Source organism: Haliotis rubra, unplaced genomic scaffold (assembly GCF_003918875.1).
Source record: "Haliotis rubra isolate DU_JTF1 unplaced genomic scaffold, ASM391887v1 Scf173, whole genome shotgun sequence".
In the NCBI taxonomy this organism is placed as follows: Eukaryota; Metazoa; Mollusca; class Gastropoda; order Lepetellida; family Haliotidae; genus Haliotis; species Haliotis rubra.
This window is the reverse complement of record NW_025765703.1, coordinates 1,484,849-1,498,944: the sequence shown is the minus strand read 5'-3', so window position 1 is coordinate 1,498,944 and position 14,096 is coordinate 1,484,849. Positions and strand designations below refer to the sequence as shown.

General features: G+C 39.3%; 1 protein-coding gene across 1 annotated transcript; it reads left to right on the top strand.

The window, feature by feature from the left end:
- The first annotated feature begins 10,190 nt into the window (after positions 1 to 10,190).
- On the top strand, positions 10,191 to 11,175 carry LOC124272825 (histone H1-delta-like). Its single transcript, XM_046708047.1, has one exon. It carries the CDS (start codon positions 10,259 to 10,261, stop codon positions 10,817 to 10,819), a length of 561 nt encoding a protein of 186 aa, XP_046564003.1. The 5' UTR covers positions 10,191 to 10,258; the 3' UTR covers positions 10,820 to 11,175.
- Positions 11,176 to 14,096: the final 2,921 nt, after the last annotated feature.

Below are 14,096 nucleotides of genomic sequence, written 5' to 3'. Positions count from 1 at the left end.
CGTGAAGACAACTTCGCGCAGATTTTTGCTGTTATGATTAGTCAGCATAAGATACAGCGCCCTGCCACTCCTGTTTGGAATCCCCACCCCCACCCTCCCTACAGATAGAGTTACTTCCCTTAGACCAGTCTCAGTGAAATCCAAATACACATGTACACCTAAACTCGTTGGTAACTACAGTTAGTGAGAGACTCTGACAGTTGCCAGGTCTCCCACATCGTTTAATAGCAAATGGACCAGAATAATTGTCCTTTGAAAATAATTAATTACTAAACACCATCTAGACCTGTCACCAATAGTGATTCCTGAGGAGAACAGCTACATGTACATCCGTACAGAGAACAGAATAATTCTGTAAAGCGTTCTACAAACCGTATGTTTATTCAACATCAAGCACTGAAGAAGAATGGACTACTCTAGCAAGCTGTCGTTTTTTATTAAAAAAAATATATTTAAAAGCAAAAGATAAATCTTTTGGAGTGTCTCAGACGATTACCCAAATATAATACTTCAAAACTTACTTAGGAAATAACATGGGGGTTTGGGAGCACACTAACTTGCTGTTATTGAGGGAAGCTTTGGAAATCATGATTTTGTTATTATTCGTATTATTATCTCATGCCCCAAAATGCTATTTCCTTTTAGCTATTAATAAATTATTACCAAAAACTAGTTTGTAATTAGACAAATAGAAAAAAAAATGTTAAAGGAAGGAAACGACTTAAAAACTTACCTCAAATTGTTTCTAACTTGTTATCCTGCTAAACCTGCAGTACTGTCAATATTTGTATTCATCGGTACTTATTATGTTTAGGGTCCTGATGTATTTTCTGGGGAAGAATATGGGTATAGATTTCAGCTCTACACAGGTATTCTGACGGTTTTCTCCAGTTAAGAAAGAACTGTTAGTAAATAGAATTCCTTAGTCACGGATACCTGTTATGTAGCCCCACAGATTTTGGCGGTACAAGAGATGCATTATTAAACATTTACAACATATAAAGGCAAGATGGCAGAAAGTACAATTATAGATATACAATGTAGATACAACATAGTTACAGTTTACAATATAATCTTCTTCTTTTTTTTAAACTTTTATCTACTAAGTTTAGATATTTTGCTACATTTGTGATTGTATAAGATTTTGCTTCAAAACATGTTCCTACAAGTCATTAGATTTGGAAAAGATAAGTATTTAATGGGATTGTATTTCTTTCTTTGTTAAATAAAAGCTTGGTATTTAAATAAATAATGAAATTAATATGCTACAGCAGGTGATTTACAGAGATTACAGGTTCTGTTTTCACGATCAATGCCATGACAACGGCCAACTTCAACAGGTAGGTTATGGTTACAGGTTCTGTATTTTAAAATTGGTCAACGTACATCAGCGTTCAGGAGAAGATAATTTTCTAAAATTGGGAGATTTTTAATGTGTTTGTAATAGGAAACCTTTAGGGCTACTTTCTATCTCAGCTTTCCAGCTTTGGTAAAACTGATCTTTCAGAATTGATTCTCGCACTGGTTCTCCATATACCATATAATTTGGGGTAGAGTTGCCTAGACCAATAGCTGATTTAAGAAATCTCAAACGAACCTTCTAAATAACTTGTAAATGTTCACATGCCCATGTGTCACAGGCATAGAGCAAGCTTGGTGACGTCATCACATCAAATGCTTCCATAGGTGTATTAACATTTCTTGTTTTTTTTCAAAAGGCAAAACATAGCTTTAGATGCGCTTTCTGAATTTTTTATATTTTTTATTGTTTTATTAAATATTCCGTTTCTGTTGAAAGTCACTCCAAGATGAGTGTAATCATCTACAATTTCAATCAAAGTATTTCAAAAGTGGAACTTTAGCTTGGAGTGTTTTGCTGGACCGCTCCCAAATATAAGTACCTTTGTTTTATCTAGGTTTACTTCTAGATGCCACATGTTACAATATGTATGGAATGAGCTAACGTACGCTGAAGTTCAGGAGCTGAATCAGCAAATAGGGCTGTATCATCTGCATAAAGTAGTATCATAAATGAAATACATACGTTCCTATCAATATACGGGAAGTTACGAAGACTCACTTGTGTACAGCCATCACAAATAAGGTATTCGTCCAGGCCATTTATAAATAGACAGAACTACAGAGGGTAAAGGATTTCACCTTGGCGCACGCCAGCGTAGCATGGGAAGTAATCCGACATATCATTATTTGATACTAGTACACAAAATTTGATATTAGCATACATATTTTGAACAAGTGTAAAAAATCTGCCATTAATTCCATTGTGGAGTAGCTTATGCCATAGCCCAACCCACCATACATTATCAAGCGCTTTCGAAAATCAATAAAAGCACACAAGTTTTCTTTTTACTAGTTTTTAATAATTTTTGAGCATATTCATTACGAAGATGTTAAAATTTGTTGAGTGACTATTCCTAAAACCCGGAATACATTATTTGTCTGAAGAAATGAATTTATTCTTGTGTTTGAAAAGATATTCTTTATTTCGTAACCGTCGAAACCTTCTAAGAAACAATATGGACCAGCGAGCTATAACATCCAAGAAATACAGTACGGGCATGCAGCATATTTATTTTCTGTTTCTCATCGCCCGACCGACCCTAACTTTATTGCAGACAATTATATACCCAGATATACAGCTGATGTATTATCCGAGATGTGAGTTTATGTATAACCCAGATGTACAGCTGATGTATTATCCGAGATGTGAGTTTATGTATAAACCCAGATGTACAGCTGATGTATTATCCGAGATGTGAGTTTATGTATAACCCAGATGTAGAGATGTGAGTTTATGTATAACCCAGATATACAGCTGATGTATTATCCGAGATGTGAGTTTATGTATAACCCAGATGTACAGCTGATGTATTATCCGAGATGTGAGTTTATGTATAACCCAGATGTACAGCTGATGTATTATCCGAGATGTGAGTTTATGTATAACCCAGATGTACAGCTGATGTATTATCCGAGATGTGAGTTTATGTATAACCCAGATGTACAGCTGATGTATTATCCGAGATGTGAGTTTATGTATAAACCCAGATGTACAGCTGATGTATTATCCGAGATGTGAGTTTATGTATAACCCAGATGTACAACTGATGTATTATGCGAGTTTTTCAGCTTATTCTTGACCCTATAGCTGCACAAATTATCTCGACACCGAGTTGTACACATTTTGTATTATCCTCATACCTGTTAGTAGGCACTAGGCAGTATACATTCCTGATACCTGTTAGTAGGCACTAGGCAGTATACATTCCTGATACCTGTTAGTAGGCACTAGGCAGTATACATTCCTGATACCTGTTAGTAGGCACTAGGCAGTATACATTCCTGATACCTGTTAGTAGGCACTAGCTGATACCTGCAGTATACATTCCTGATACATTCCTGATACCTGTTAGTAGGCACTAGGCAGGTATACATTTCCTGATACCTGTTAGTAGGCACTAGGGCGGTATACATTGATACCTGTTAGCAGGCACTGATACATTCCTGATACCTGTTAGTAGGCACTCCCTCATACCTGTTAGTAGGCACTAGGCAGTATACATTCCTGATACCTGTTAGTAGGCACCAGGCAGTATACATTCCTGATACCTGTTAGTAGGCACTAGGCAGTATACATTCCTGATACCTGTTAGCAGGCACTAGGCAGTATACATTCCTGATACTAGGTGTTCACATTGTTTTGTTACCTAGCTGTACAGCATGTTTGTTTTCCTAAATTTACTGCCCGTTCTCGCTACAGATGTACAAGTTATTTATTTTATATATGATTTATTTATATGTACAGATTGATCTTGATCCTCGATGTTCAGCTTATTTATTATCCTAATCTACAATTCATCAGGTACGTGGTCATGCAGTTGTTTGTTTCAATGCCGCCCACCTAACAACGACGGTGGTTGCGAGACTGGATATCACCAGCCAGCGACTTTGTCCTATATGGTTATGACAGCCAGTAACCAGAAACCCGGTTGACCGCTTACTGCTCGGTCCACTGAACATCGCGGCCTGATCATTTTAAATAACGTCACACGTTGCGTTCCCTTCAGTAGCGAGCTGAGACCTGCAGTTGACCAGTAGGTACTTTGTGTCAACCCACATAACATTTGTTGACCAACAACCAAAAACGCAGAGCGGTATAGTAGAGGCCACTTCCATGTATAGCAAAACAGGTCTGCCTCCATTCTTCCATCTCAGAATGAGCTTTTAGGATATATGTTTCCACTTCAGATTCATGGACAGACGGTGTAGTAGTCTGTGTCACAGAACACATTTACCCAACTCAAGTATAGAATGACTGTCAAGCCTGCACTGCCTCAGCTTCATATTGTGCATTGTTCTCAATGCCATTTGTATTCCTACATATGTTTCGCAGACATTCCTTTTTAAATAAGACAGCTTTCCGGAACAAAATGTTACTCTGACGATAGGAGAGACATGGAGAATATTAACCTACTAATTATGTGTACTTCTAGAGAAATAACGTTGAAAAGCCCAAGCCTTGTCGATGGTCCTAAATTCACAAGACAAGTCCGTGTCTGTAATTCCGAGTCGCGATTCGGCCTGATTCCTTAAATATAATAACGTCATGTTGCAGACAAAAGGTTGGGATACTTTTGAGACGTGTTGAACAGTGTGTAGTAGTGAACGTTCCCCGATATCCATACCTCTGTGAAGAATATAAACTCTTACTCGACTGACTCAAATATTCGTGCACATGGGATAACACACATAGTTATTCCTAGGCTGCATCACAGCGACTAAAGAAAGAAACGCTATTCTTGTTTGAGTCTATGTTGGAATTTCATTTACTCTAATAACGGCAACACCAAGTCGAAAGAAGACACGGAATTATCAAAACAAACTTGTACAACATGAAAGTTGAGTTGAGTTGAGTTGAGTTGAGTTGGGTTTTACGTCACATCGGCATTATTCCAGCCATATAGTGACGAGAACAAGTTTGCATTAATAAACATTGTAAGTACATACTCGGAATGAGTTTTATTTCAAAAGCATATATTCATTACATTGTCATTTAAAAACAGAAAAAGTCATAGCACCAAATTTAAAAGCAGGCAATTCGTTTGTCACATTACATAGTTACAATTTATGATACAGATCAACTTCCCTCAGGTAGTTCACTATCAGATGAGCGCTCACACGGGAGAACAAATCTTTCTTTCAGATTTGTTGCATCATAATGTGAGTCCCTTGCAGACGACAGGTCCACACAGTCAAGCAGAATATGCTTGACGGTGAAAACCTCATCGCAAGGAGACACACATGGGGGGTTCATCCCCATCCGTCTTCAGCAGATAGTCATGTGTAAACCGACTGTGGCCAATACGACATCGTCGTAAAATTACCTCATCGCGTCTTGACTGACAACCCAAGTAGGTATAACCAATTGTTGGCTTCATTTCATACAGTTTATTTCTTCCTACTTGAGTGTCCCACCTTTTTTTCATGAGGTCCCGTGTATAGCTTTTGATAGTGGGTTTGAAATCACTGTATGGGATCAGCAGTGGAGATAAGGGCTTTTGTGTTACCTGCTATGCCGACGTGACCCGGCAACCAGCAGAGGACGATGTCACATTGGCCAGTAGAAAGGTCGTTGTAAAGTTCTAAAATTTCCAGAATGATTGGGTGACTTGAAGTTATATTTTGAAGTGCTTGAAGGCAAGATAATGAATCTGTAAAAACGATGAAGTTTTTGAAGTGATACTGCTGTTTAATGTAGGTCAATGCTGAGAAGATAGCTTTGGCCCCGGCAGTGAAAATGGAACTGTTGTCGGGAATCCTAGAGGAGACAGTCTTGGATCCAATGACTGTAGCACTGGCAACTTGGCCCTCTTCCTTGGATCCGTCTGTGAAAATGGATCTATGGGTGTCATACTTGGAACGTAACTGGTTGTATTCCTGCTGGAACGCCAAAGGATTCGTTTCAGACTTTTTTGAGTTTAGTTAGGGTAAGATCGACCTGTGGTTTCACCATCTGCCAGGGTGGTGAAGACAGGAGTCGGTAAGGTGCTATGATATTGAGATCAATTTTAGCTGCAGATATGTGTGGTTGAATTCTGATTCCAAGTGGTGGAACCAGGCTTGGCAGTTTGGGAAACAGGTTTTCATAGAGAGGGTTGAAAACACAATTGTATGCTGGATTGGACTGATTTGAACGTAATTCAGTGATATATTGCAGTGAAAGTTTAATGCGGCGTTGTTCAAGGGAAGGTTCGTTAGTATCTGCATATAGACTGTCTACCGGAGAGTTCCTAAAAGCTCCCAGGCAGAGCCTCAGTCCTTGGTGGTGGATAGAATCTAATTTTTCTAAATTGCTTTTGCAGGCTCCACAATAAACAGTGGAGCCGTAGTCTAGTTTAGAGCGAACCAAAGATATGTACAAGTGAAGGTGGGTAGTCTGATCCCCTCCCAACTCTGTATTTGAAACGACTTTTAGTAAGTCCAGAGCCTTCAAGCACTTGGTTTTCAAATATTTTATGTGTGGTAAGAATGTCAGGTGACGGTCGAATATGAGTCCCAGGCATTTGGCCTCTTATACTACCTTGATGGGAGTACCATCTAAAGATAGGTCTGGATCCTTGTGTGGTTTGTATTTACGACAAAAGTGAATACAATTTGTTTTGGATTTTGAAAACTTAAAGCCATTTTCACTGGCCCATTTTTGGATTTTGTTAAGGCAGAGTTGTAGCTGCCTTTCTATTGCGTGCATGTTCTTACCACGACATGAAATATTGAAATCGTCCACGAAAAGGGACCCATCAACACAACTGTTCAAGACGTTAGTGAGGGTGTTAATGTTGATGCTAAACAGTGTGACAGACAGGATGCTGCCTTGTGGGACGCCCTGATCTTGGTGGAAATAATCAGACAATGTGGAACCTACCCGTACTTGAAATTGTCTGTTGTTTAAAAACTGAGATATGAACTGAGGTAAACTGCCCCTCAGTCCAAATTCATGTAAATCTTTTAAGATACCATGTTTCCATGTTGTATCGTGTGCTGTTTCTAAATCGAAAAAGATAGATACAGTATGTTTGTTGACAATGGAATGTTTCATAAAAGATTCCAGACGCACCAGATGGTCAATGGTACTTCGGTTTTTTCGGAAACCACATTGGAGATCACTAAGGAGGTTATTGGTCTCCAGGTACCAGATTAATCGATTGTTCCATGGTTTTACAAACACAGCTAGTTAGTGATATAGGACGGTAGTTTGAGGGATCAGTATGATCCCGGCCAGGTTTTGGTATACGGATGATAATGGCGTTGTGCCACGAAGGAGGAAAGTTGCCGGTTGTCCAAATGTCATCAAATGTATTGAGTAGAGTTTCCAAACTTGAATCAGGAAGGTGTTTGAGAAGCTGATAATGGATATCATCAGCTCCTGCCGCAGTGTCGTGAGCCTGCCCCAGGGCATTACGTAGTTCATGGAGAGAAACATTTCATTGTAATCCTCACCATTATCAGAGTTAAAATTGACTGATTTCTTTTCTTGTTGGGTTTGGTATTTCTGGAACTTGGGGTTATAGTTTGACGAGAAGGAGTGGTTTGCCAAAGTTTCGCAAAGTTTGTTTGCAATTTCAACTTTATTGGTTAAAAGGGAGTCATCATCTTTGAGATGGCGAACACCAGATTTGGATCCTTTGCCCTTTATCTTTTGAATCATGTTCCACACCTTGGACATGGGTGTGCGGGAGTTGATTTTGGACACATATTTCCTCCATGACCGGCGTTTAGCTTGTTTAAAGTGAGATCGTCCTTGGACAGGTAGAGACGTGGAAGATTGCGGATGACACTTTCTCAATGAGCGAATTCAGTAGTTGACGACCCTTTAATTCCATTTACATGCGTATATGACAATAAGTAGTTCATAATCTTTCTCTCAGCATACGTACATTTTCCACAGGTTCTGAGTTGCCCAACTCGCTTCATGGCATACTGTAAGCTTATTCAGGTTCATATTCTCGATATGTTGTATCTATACTCAGTCAATGTGAGGTTGTATTGTGGCGACAATGTATAACTGGGTGTTTGTCCATCTGTGATATCAATATAATGTCAAGATTGAATACAGAACCCGGAAAACACATTATACTAATTTCTTTCATTTACTGTTTAACTTTACTTTACATAAATATATTAACATTTTCGTGAATTGTATTTGTTTCCTTGTGGGATAATGTGATGGAATCTAAATAAAGGCTTAACTGGAGGAATGGATGAAACTAGAAAACATTTCAACACAAGCAGGAAAACGGGTTTACGTACTTATATACCTGCCTGGGTTGTGTGGCGGGAAACTACTACAGGAACTGGTGATTTGAATTGTTTTTATGTGAAAATATCAAATATTATTATCATTATTATTATTACTACTACTACTACTACTACTACTACTACTACTACTACTATTAATTTCTTTCAGGATTGGATTACATGTAACAATATAGATTTGCATGAACGAGCGGTCTCCATGTAGCGTGACCACTATGGAGTCTGTCTAGAGTCCACATTTCACAAATTAAATTAGTAACATCGCGAGTACTGTAAATAACCATGATCACACCATCCTGACGTCGCACGAGATGAGTGTGTTTTTCTCTACTGGTGCTGGAAACATATGCCGCTTAAGTAGAATCTCATTTTGCCGGGACCAACATGATTACCAGAGAACGTACATATACGAGACTACATGCGATCTTGCATTACATACCTGTATTAGAATACAAGCATTGTGCAGCCGTTTGTCATAATAGTTGATACACAAATGAAATAATTCGTACAAAACTGATTAAATTATAACTATCATACTTTGTGTGAAACATTCATATTAGACTTTGAAAGATCACATGTTGTTTTACCTGACATGGCTGTGTAGTGAAGAGATGACGTCATCAAATCGTAACGACCTGAGAGAATACATCAACAGCGTGCACAGTAAAACAGGGTTGTCTGAGAATCAAGTGTTCTGTCATACTAAAAGTGTCTTTTTCAAGTTTTGTTTGGCATAACCAGTCAGGTTTTTGACATTTTGCCACGTCCCAATGCTGGACGGGTTGTAGAGGTGGGAACTTAGGTCGAGCTTGGTGAAACGTTGCATCTGGTCAACAAAATAATATATTATATGATATTCAAAACGTGGAATCATCCCCAGAACAAAATCAATTCTAATTTGATGTTTACATCTACATGAACGTAAAACTACACATAGACTCAATATATACTAAATATTTGTATCAACAAATCTATGGACGAGCAAATGTAATACAGGGCGAGTGGAAATTTTCCACACACTTTATGCAGGAAGTTCCGTGGGTTTTGAGAAAATTAGTTCACACACGTGTGACAACATAACCTGTTGCATGTCTAATATATTTACAAGATGTGTAATTAATGATATTATCCAAAAATGTCCTTTTGCACGTTATAAATTTTGGCGTCTGTAGTCAACCCCCCAATTATGTGTCCCTGTGAACGACGCGTAATTTTTTAAGGGATACACCGGTTTCTGAGTTTTAAAGTATTATGAATTGGTATATACTATTTCCCTTGGTGATACTAAATGTATATATGAAATTAAACGAAATGATTTTACGTACATTAAGGTGAAATTGGGTATTTAGTGGAGTTATTTGCGTCCGATGTGAAGAAAAATGGCGGCCGAAAATGACAACTTGTGTTTGTTGCTTTGAAAGTTTACATCGATCATGAGATAATTTTTCAACAAATGAAGTATATGATCGTTTTCACCAAGAGATTAATTATTGAATAATGGACCAACATAACAATTGCAGTGCTGAGGACATGGAGTTTTCTAAAAAAGGCGTCATGTTTGGTAGTGCTAGCCAAACACGTATACAGACATCGCTCAATAAAATGAATTTTCTCAGCAAATATGCGGTAAATATCGTTCAAATTTCACAGCTGGATAGCATTTTCATATCTCTTCTGGTAAATATTAATACCTATGGGCGTCAACATAAGGATAAAGCGCTTTTAGCTCTCAAAGAGAATGAAGGAAGCACACTCTAGTGTATAAGCAGTCATAACACTAGCGAAGCCATTGCGAGTTGTTGGTTGTCTTCTCCGACGTCCGCGCGAAGTCAATATATAGGGGTCAACGCGCCGCTGTCAGCATTCTCGCTCTCTCGCCGGTAACACGCAGTAGAAGAACTCGCTCTACAGCAAAGCTCCAACCATGGCCGACGCCGCACCTGCAAAATCACCTGCTAAGGCCCCAGCAAAGAAGAGGGCATCCAAGCCAAAGAAGCCAGCAAGTCACCCTAAATACTGTGACATGATCAAGAAGGGCATCACTAGTATGAAAGATCGTAGTGGTTCGTCTCGCCAGGCTCTCTTAAAGTACATCTTGGCCAACTTTAAAGTTGACGCTAATGCCGCCAAAACTCACCTGAAGCTGGCTCTCCGTGCTGGTGTCAGTAACGGAACTCTGAAGCAGTCCAAGGGAACCGGTGCCTCCGGATCATTTAAAATCGGAGAGAAGTCTGAGAAGACAAAGAAGCCCAAGGCCAAGAAAGCTGTCAAACCCAAGGCTGCCGGAGCTAAGAAAGTGAAGAAGCCAAAGGCAGCTGTCTCCAAGAAATCTCCCAAGAAGGCATCCAGGAAGCCTAAGGCAGCCAAAAAGCCCGCGGCAAAGAAGGCAGCTAAACCCAAGGCAGCCAAGAAGTCTCCCGCTAAGAAGGCAGCCAAGCCCAAGAAGGCAAAGAGCCCCAAGAAGAAGGCAGCAGCCAAGAAGTGAATACTGATGTTGTGAAACTGACTTGTGTAATTATGTACAAACTTTCACACCTAGTGCTATCATCATCACCGCCTCATCAAGTGTCGTACATTAACTCATTTTACCATTGTGTTCACATTCGCTCTGCATCAGGGCAAAACTGGACAGGCAGCAGATTGACTTCAGTGTGGCAAGTGGATGTTGACATCCCTCATACGGGTCATCGAAAGACAGTATCAAAAGTGCTCATTGACTTTTTCATTTGTGCAATTTTGTTAATTATTTATTGTTATGCAAAATGCGCACGCCATTGCTCATTGATATCGCGATTCATTGTGTATATATGCCATTTCATGATATAAAAGAACGAAGTGAAATCTGACAATTTTGTTGTAATTTACGTATTTAGTCAGCATGCTGATTTCCATACTGAAATGGCGACGGTAAATTTCTTGGGTGATGTTATTAAGTACGTTTATCAATATCTACGAAACAATATGCGCGTGTTATTATTTAGCTTCGCCATTTTAGATGACGTTCTTGTGTATAGGGAATTGAGAAGGTACGAAGTTTCGTTAAAGATGCTGGCATTGTCAAGACGCCATTATACAGTGCATTACGCATGTCACTTGACAGGAGTTCCTAATGATAATGGTAGTACAATGCCCATAACCAGGTCATATTAACGTGGACGTGTCCCAACCGTACACCGAGACGCATCGGATAATCCCAATCGTTATAATTAAACCCTACAGTATTGCAGAGTATATTATGCCCAGGAGATAGTGTGCTTATACTGAATGTTCAAGGAAGTACACTGTTACGAGTAGACTAACGTTTAGTAGCTGAATATATATTACTTAACAAAAAAAATCTATTTAAGTTGTAAAGGAACCCCAGTCCCAGATGGGACATACTGAAACTGAGGAAATAGACTTGCTTCATTTAGGGCTTTAGCATTGCAGGGAGGGCTGGGCAGTAGGGAAAATAATGTGGTCCAGGAACTGAGACAGAGAGGCGAGGTGTACTAGACGAACGCTTGGTTTCTGAATATATATAATTTTGATAGCAACATTAAAAATTGAAAAGGAAGAACAGTTGGATGGGAAAATCGGAACCTGAGAAATCTAGACTTGCTTCATTTAGGGCTTTGGCATTGCAGGGAGGGCTAGGCAGTAGGGAAAATATTGTAGTTGGTTCAGGGACTGTGAGACAGACTGGAGGTGTACATATTATACAGTATACCTAGTCATACATAGATCGGCTCATCGAATTTATACAAAGTAAACTGACAGCATTCTTGTACCTAACGCATCAGATTTAGTGTCACAACTCTCAGAGTGAATTTAGTCTACGCCGCTTTTAGCAATATCACGGCGGGGACACAAGAAATGGGCTTCACGCGTTGTACCCATGTGGGGAATCGAAGCCGGGTCTTCCGCGTGACAGCGAACGCTTTAACCACTAGGCTACCCCACAAAACTCGGAAGTGAACTATACTGCACCCGAGCGATTGTTAACAATGTTAATTGACAAGTTCGTGATATTCATCTCTGGTATCATTCAGGTCGGATTTTACTTTTCTCATCAGGAAGGGTTAATTTTTACGTTAGTCAAAACGTCAGGACGAACCGGATTTCGAACCATCAAAGTTTCTGTCATGCCCACACGTGATAATTGCGAAAATAGCTCTTAACGACATTACAATTAAAAGTCTTGATCAGTAAGTCCATCAATGGATACATTTGGCGATCTCTGCAGTTGATTTGCATGAAGTACTTGAATTGCTGAGCGAGTGCCTTCTGTGCACAGACTGCCGCTCACGTACATGCCGATTCAAAATACAATACACGCTTTTGCCGGTGCATGTCTCGCCATGCAGCTAAAGACATGAGGATCGGCACATCTTCTTTGTTTGTTGTTTAACGCCGCACTTAGCAATATTTCAGCAAAATGGCGGCGGCCTGAAAATGATCGAGTCTGGGCCAGACAATCAAGTGAACATCGGCATGAACATCGATCTACGCAATTGGGATACGATGACATGTGTCAACCAATTAAGTCTGCTTGACCACACGGTCCCGTTAGTCGCCTCTTACGACAATCATGGGTTGCTAAAGATCAATTCTAACCCGGATCTTAACGGGTCTGCACAATTCCTTTCACACTTTCGTTTAGTTATAAAACTGGCAGTTATTGTCATGATTTATGAATTAAATGTATATGACAAGCCCTTAATTAAATCATCATCAGACTATGAAACACATTTACCAAAATACTATTTTAAAAATACTTATTTTAGCACTGATAAAAAAACTACTAAAACATAACACAAACTACTTCTATCCTCTTCCTTTTCCAGTTTTTAGTAACTGAGTATAATCACAAACTGGACACTATGCATATATTTTTCAATTCTTGTCATTCTGTAATATGCAAGTAACAAACAAAGGTAGTGGTGAACGGCATCTTCGGAGAGGTCAGTTATCCGAGTGTCCAAATCGGAAGTTTCCTTAACGCCAGCGAGCTGTTGGCTGAAATTAACTGCTCTACTGATAACATAGACAATCGTATCGAAGTCCAGCGTCCAATCACTACAGATATGAGGCGATTAGCTTGCGCACGTCCTGTATAGTGTCATTATGACAGACATACGCATGCAGTATCCACAGTTTACTTCCCGGCCGCCTAGAGAGGAGGTATTTGTTGTGATAATACTGTTATATGCATTTACTTTCAGACAACAAGCCCGAGATCACCCGACCTTCACCAACCCGTTCTTGTTGAAACGGGATCGGATGGTCATGTATGGTTGAAACATGTCATGGCATCCCCTAATGTGTAGATTGGTGCTCATAATGTCAATCACTGGATTGTCTAGCCGAGGCTCGTTTATCAACAGACTGTCGTCGCTGGAATATTGCTGAGTGGGGTTAAAACAAACATATCTTCCGTCTTTATCATAGTGTGCCACATACCACTAAGTAAAGTCTTCAATGTGGGATCCAAAAAGGAACTACATAGATTTTAATATACATCCCCGTTCATTCCCCAAAATAATTGAGAATCCTTCAACTACATTGTGTAATCAAATGAACCCTCTTTGTGATGATTAAAAAAACATTGGACATGTTCCTTGATTCTTCAGTTAACGCGTCTTTACACTGACGATTGAGCTGGCGTTCTGTTTCAGAATGAAATATGATATGACTTAATCTGAAAATACTTCTTATTAAGTAATCTAAACCCAGGTTAATTATCTACGTTAGGATTCTTTAACTAAAGTGATTTCTACGTA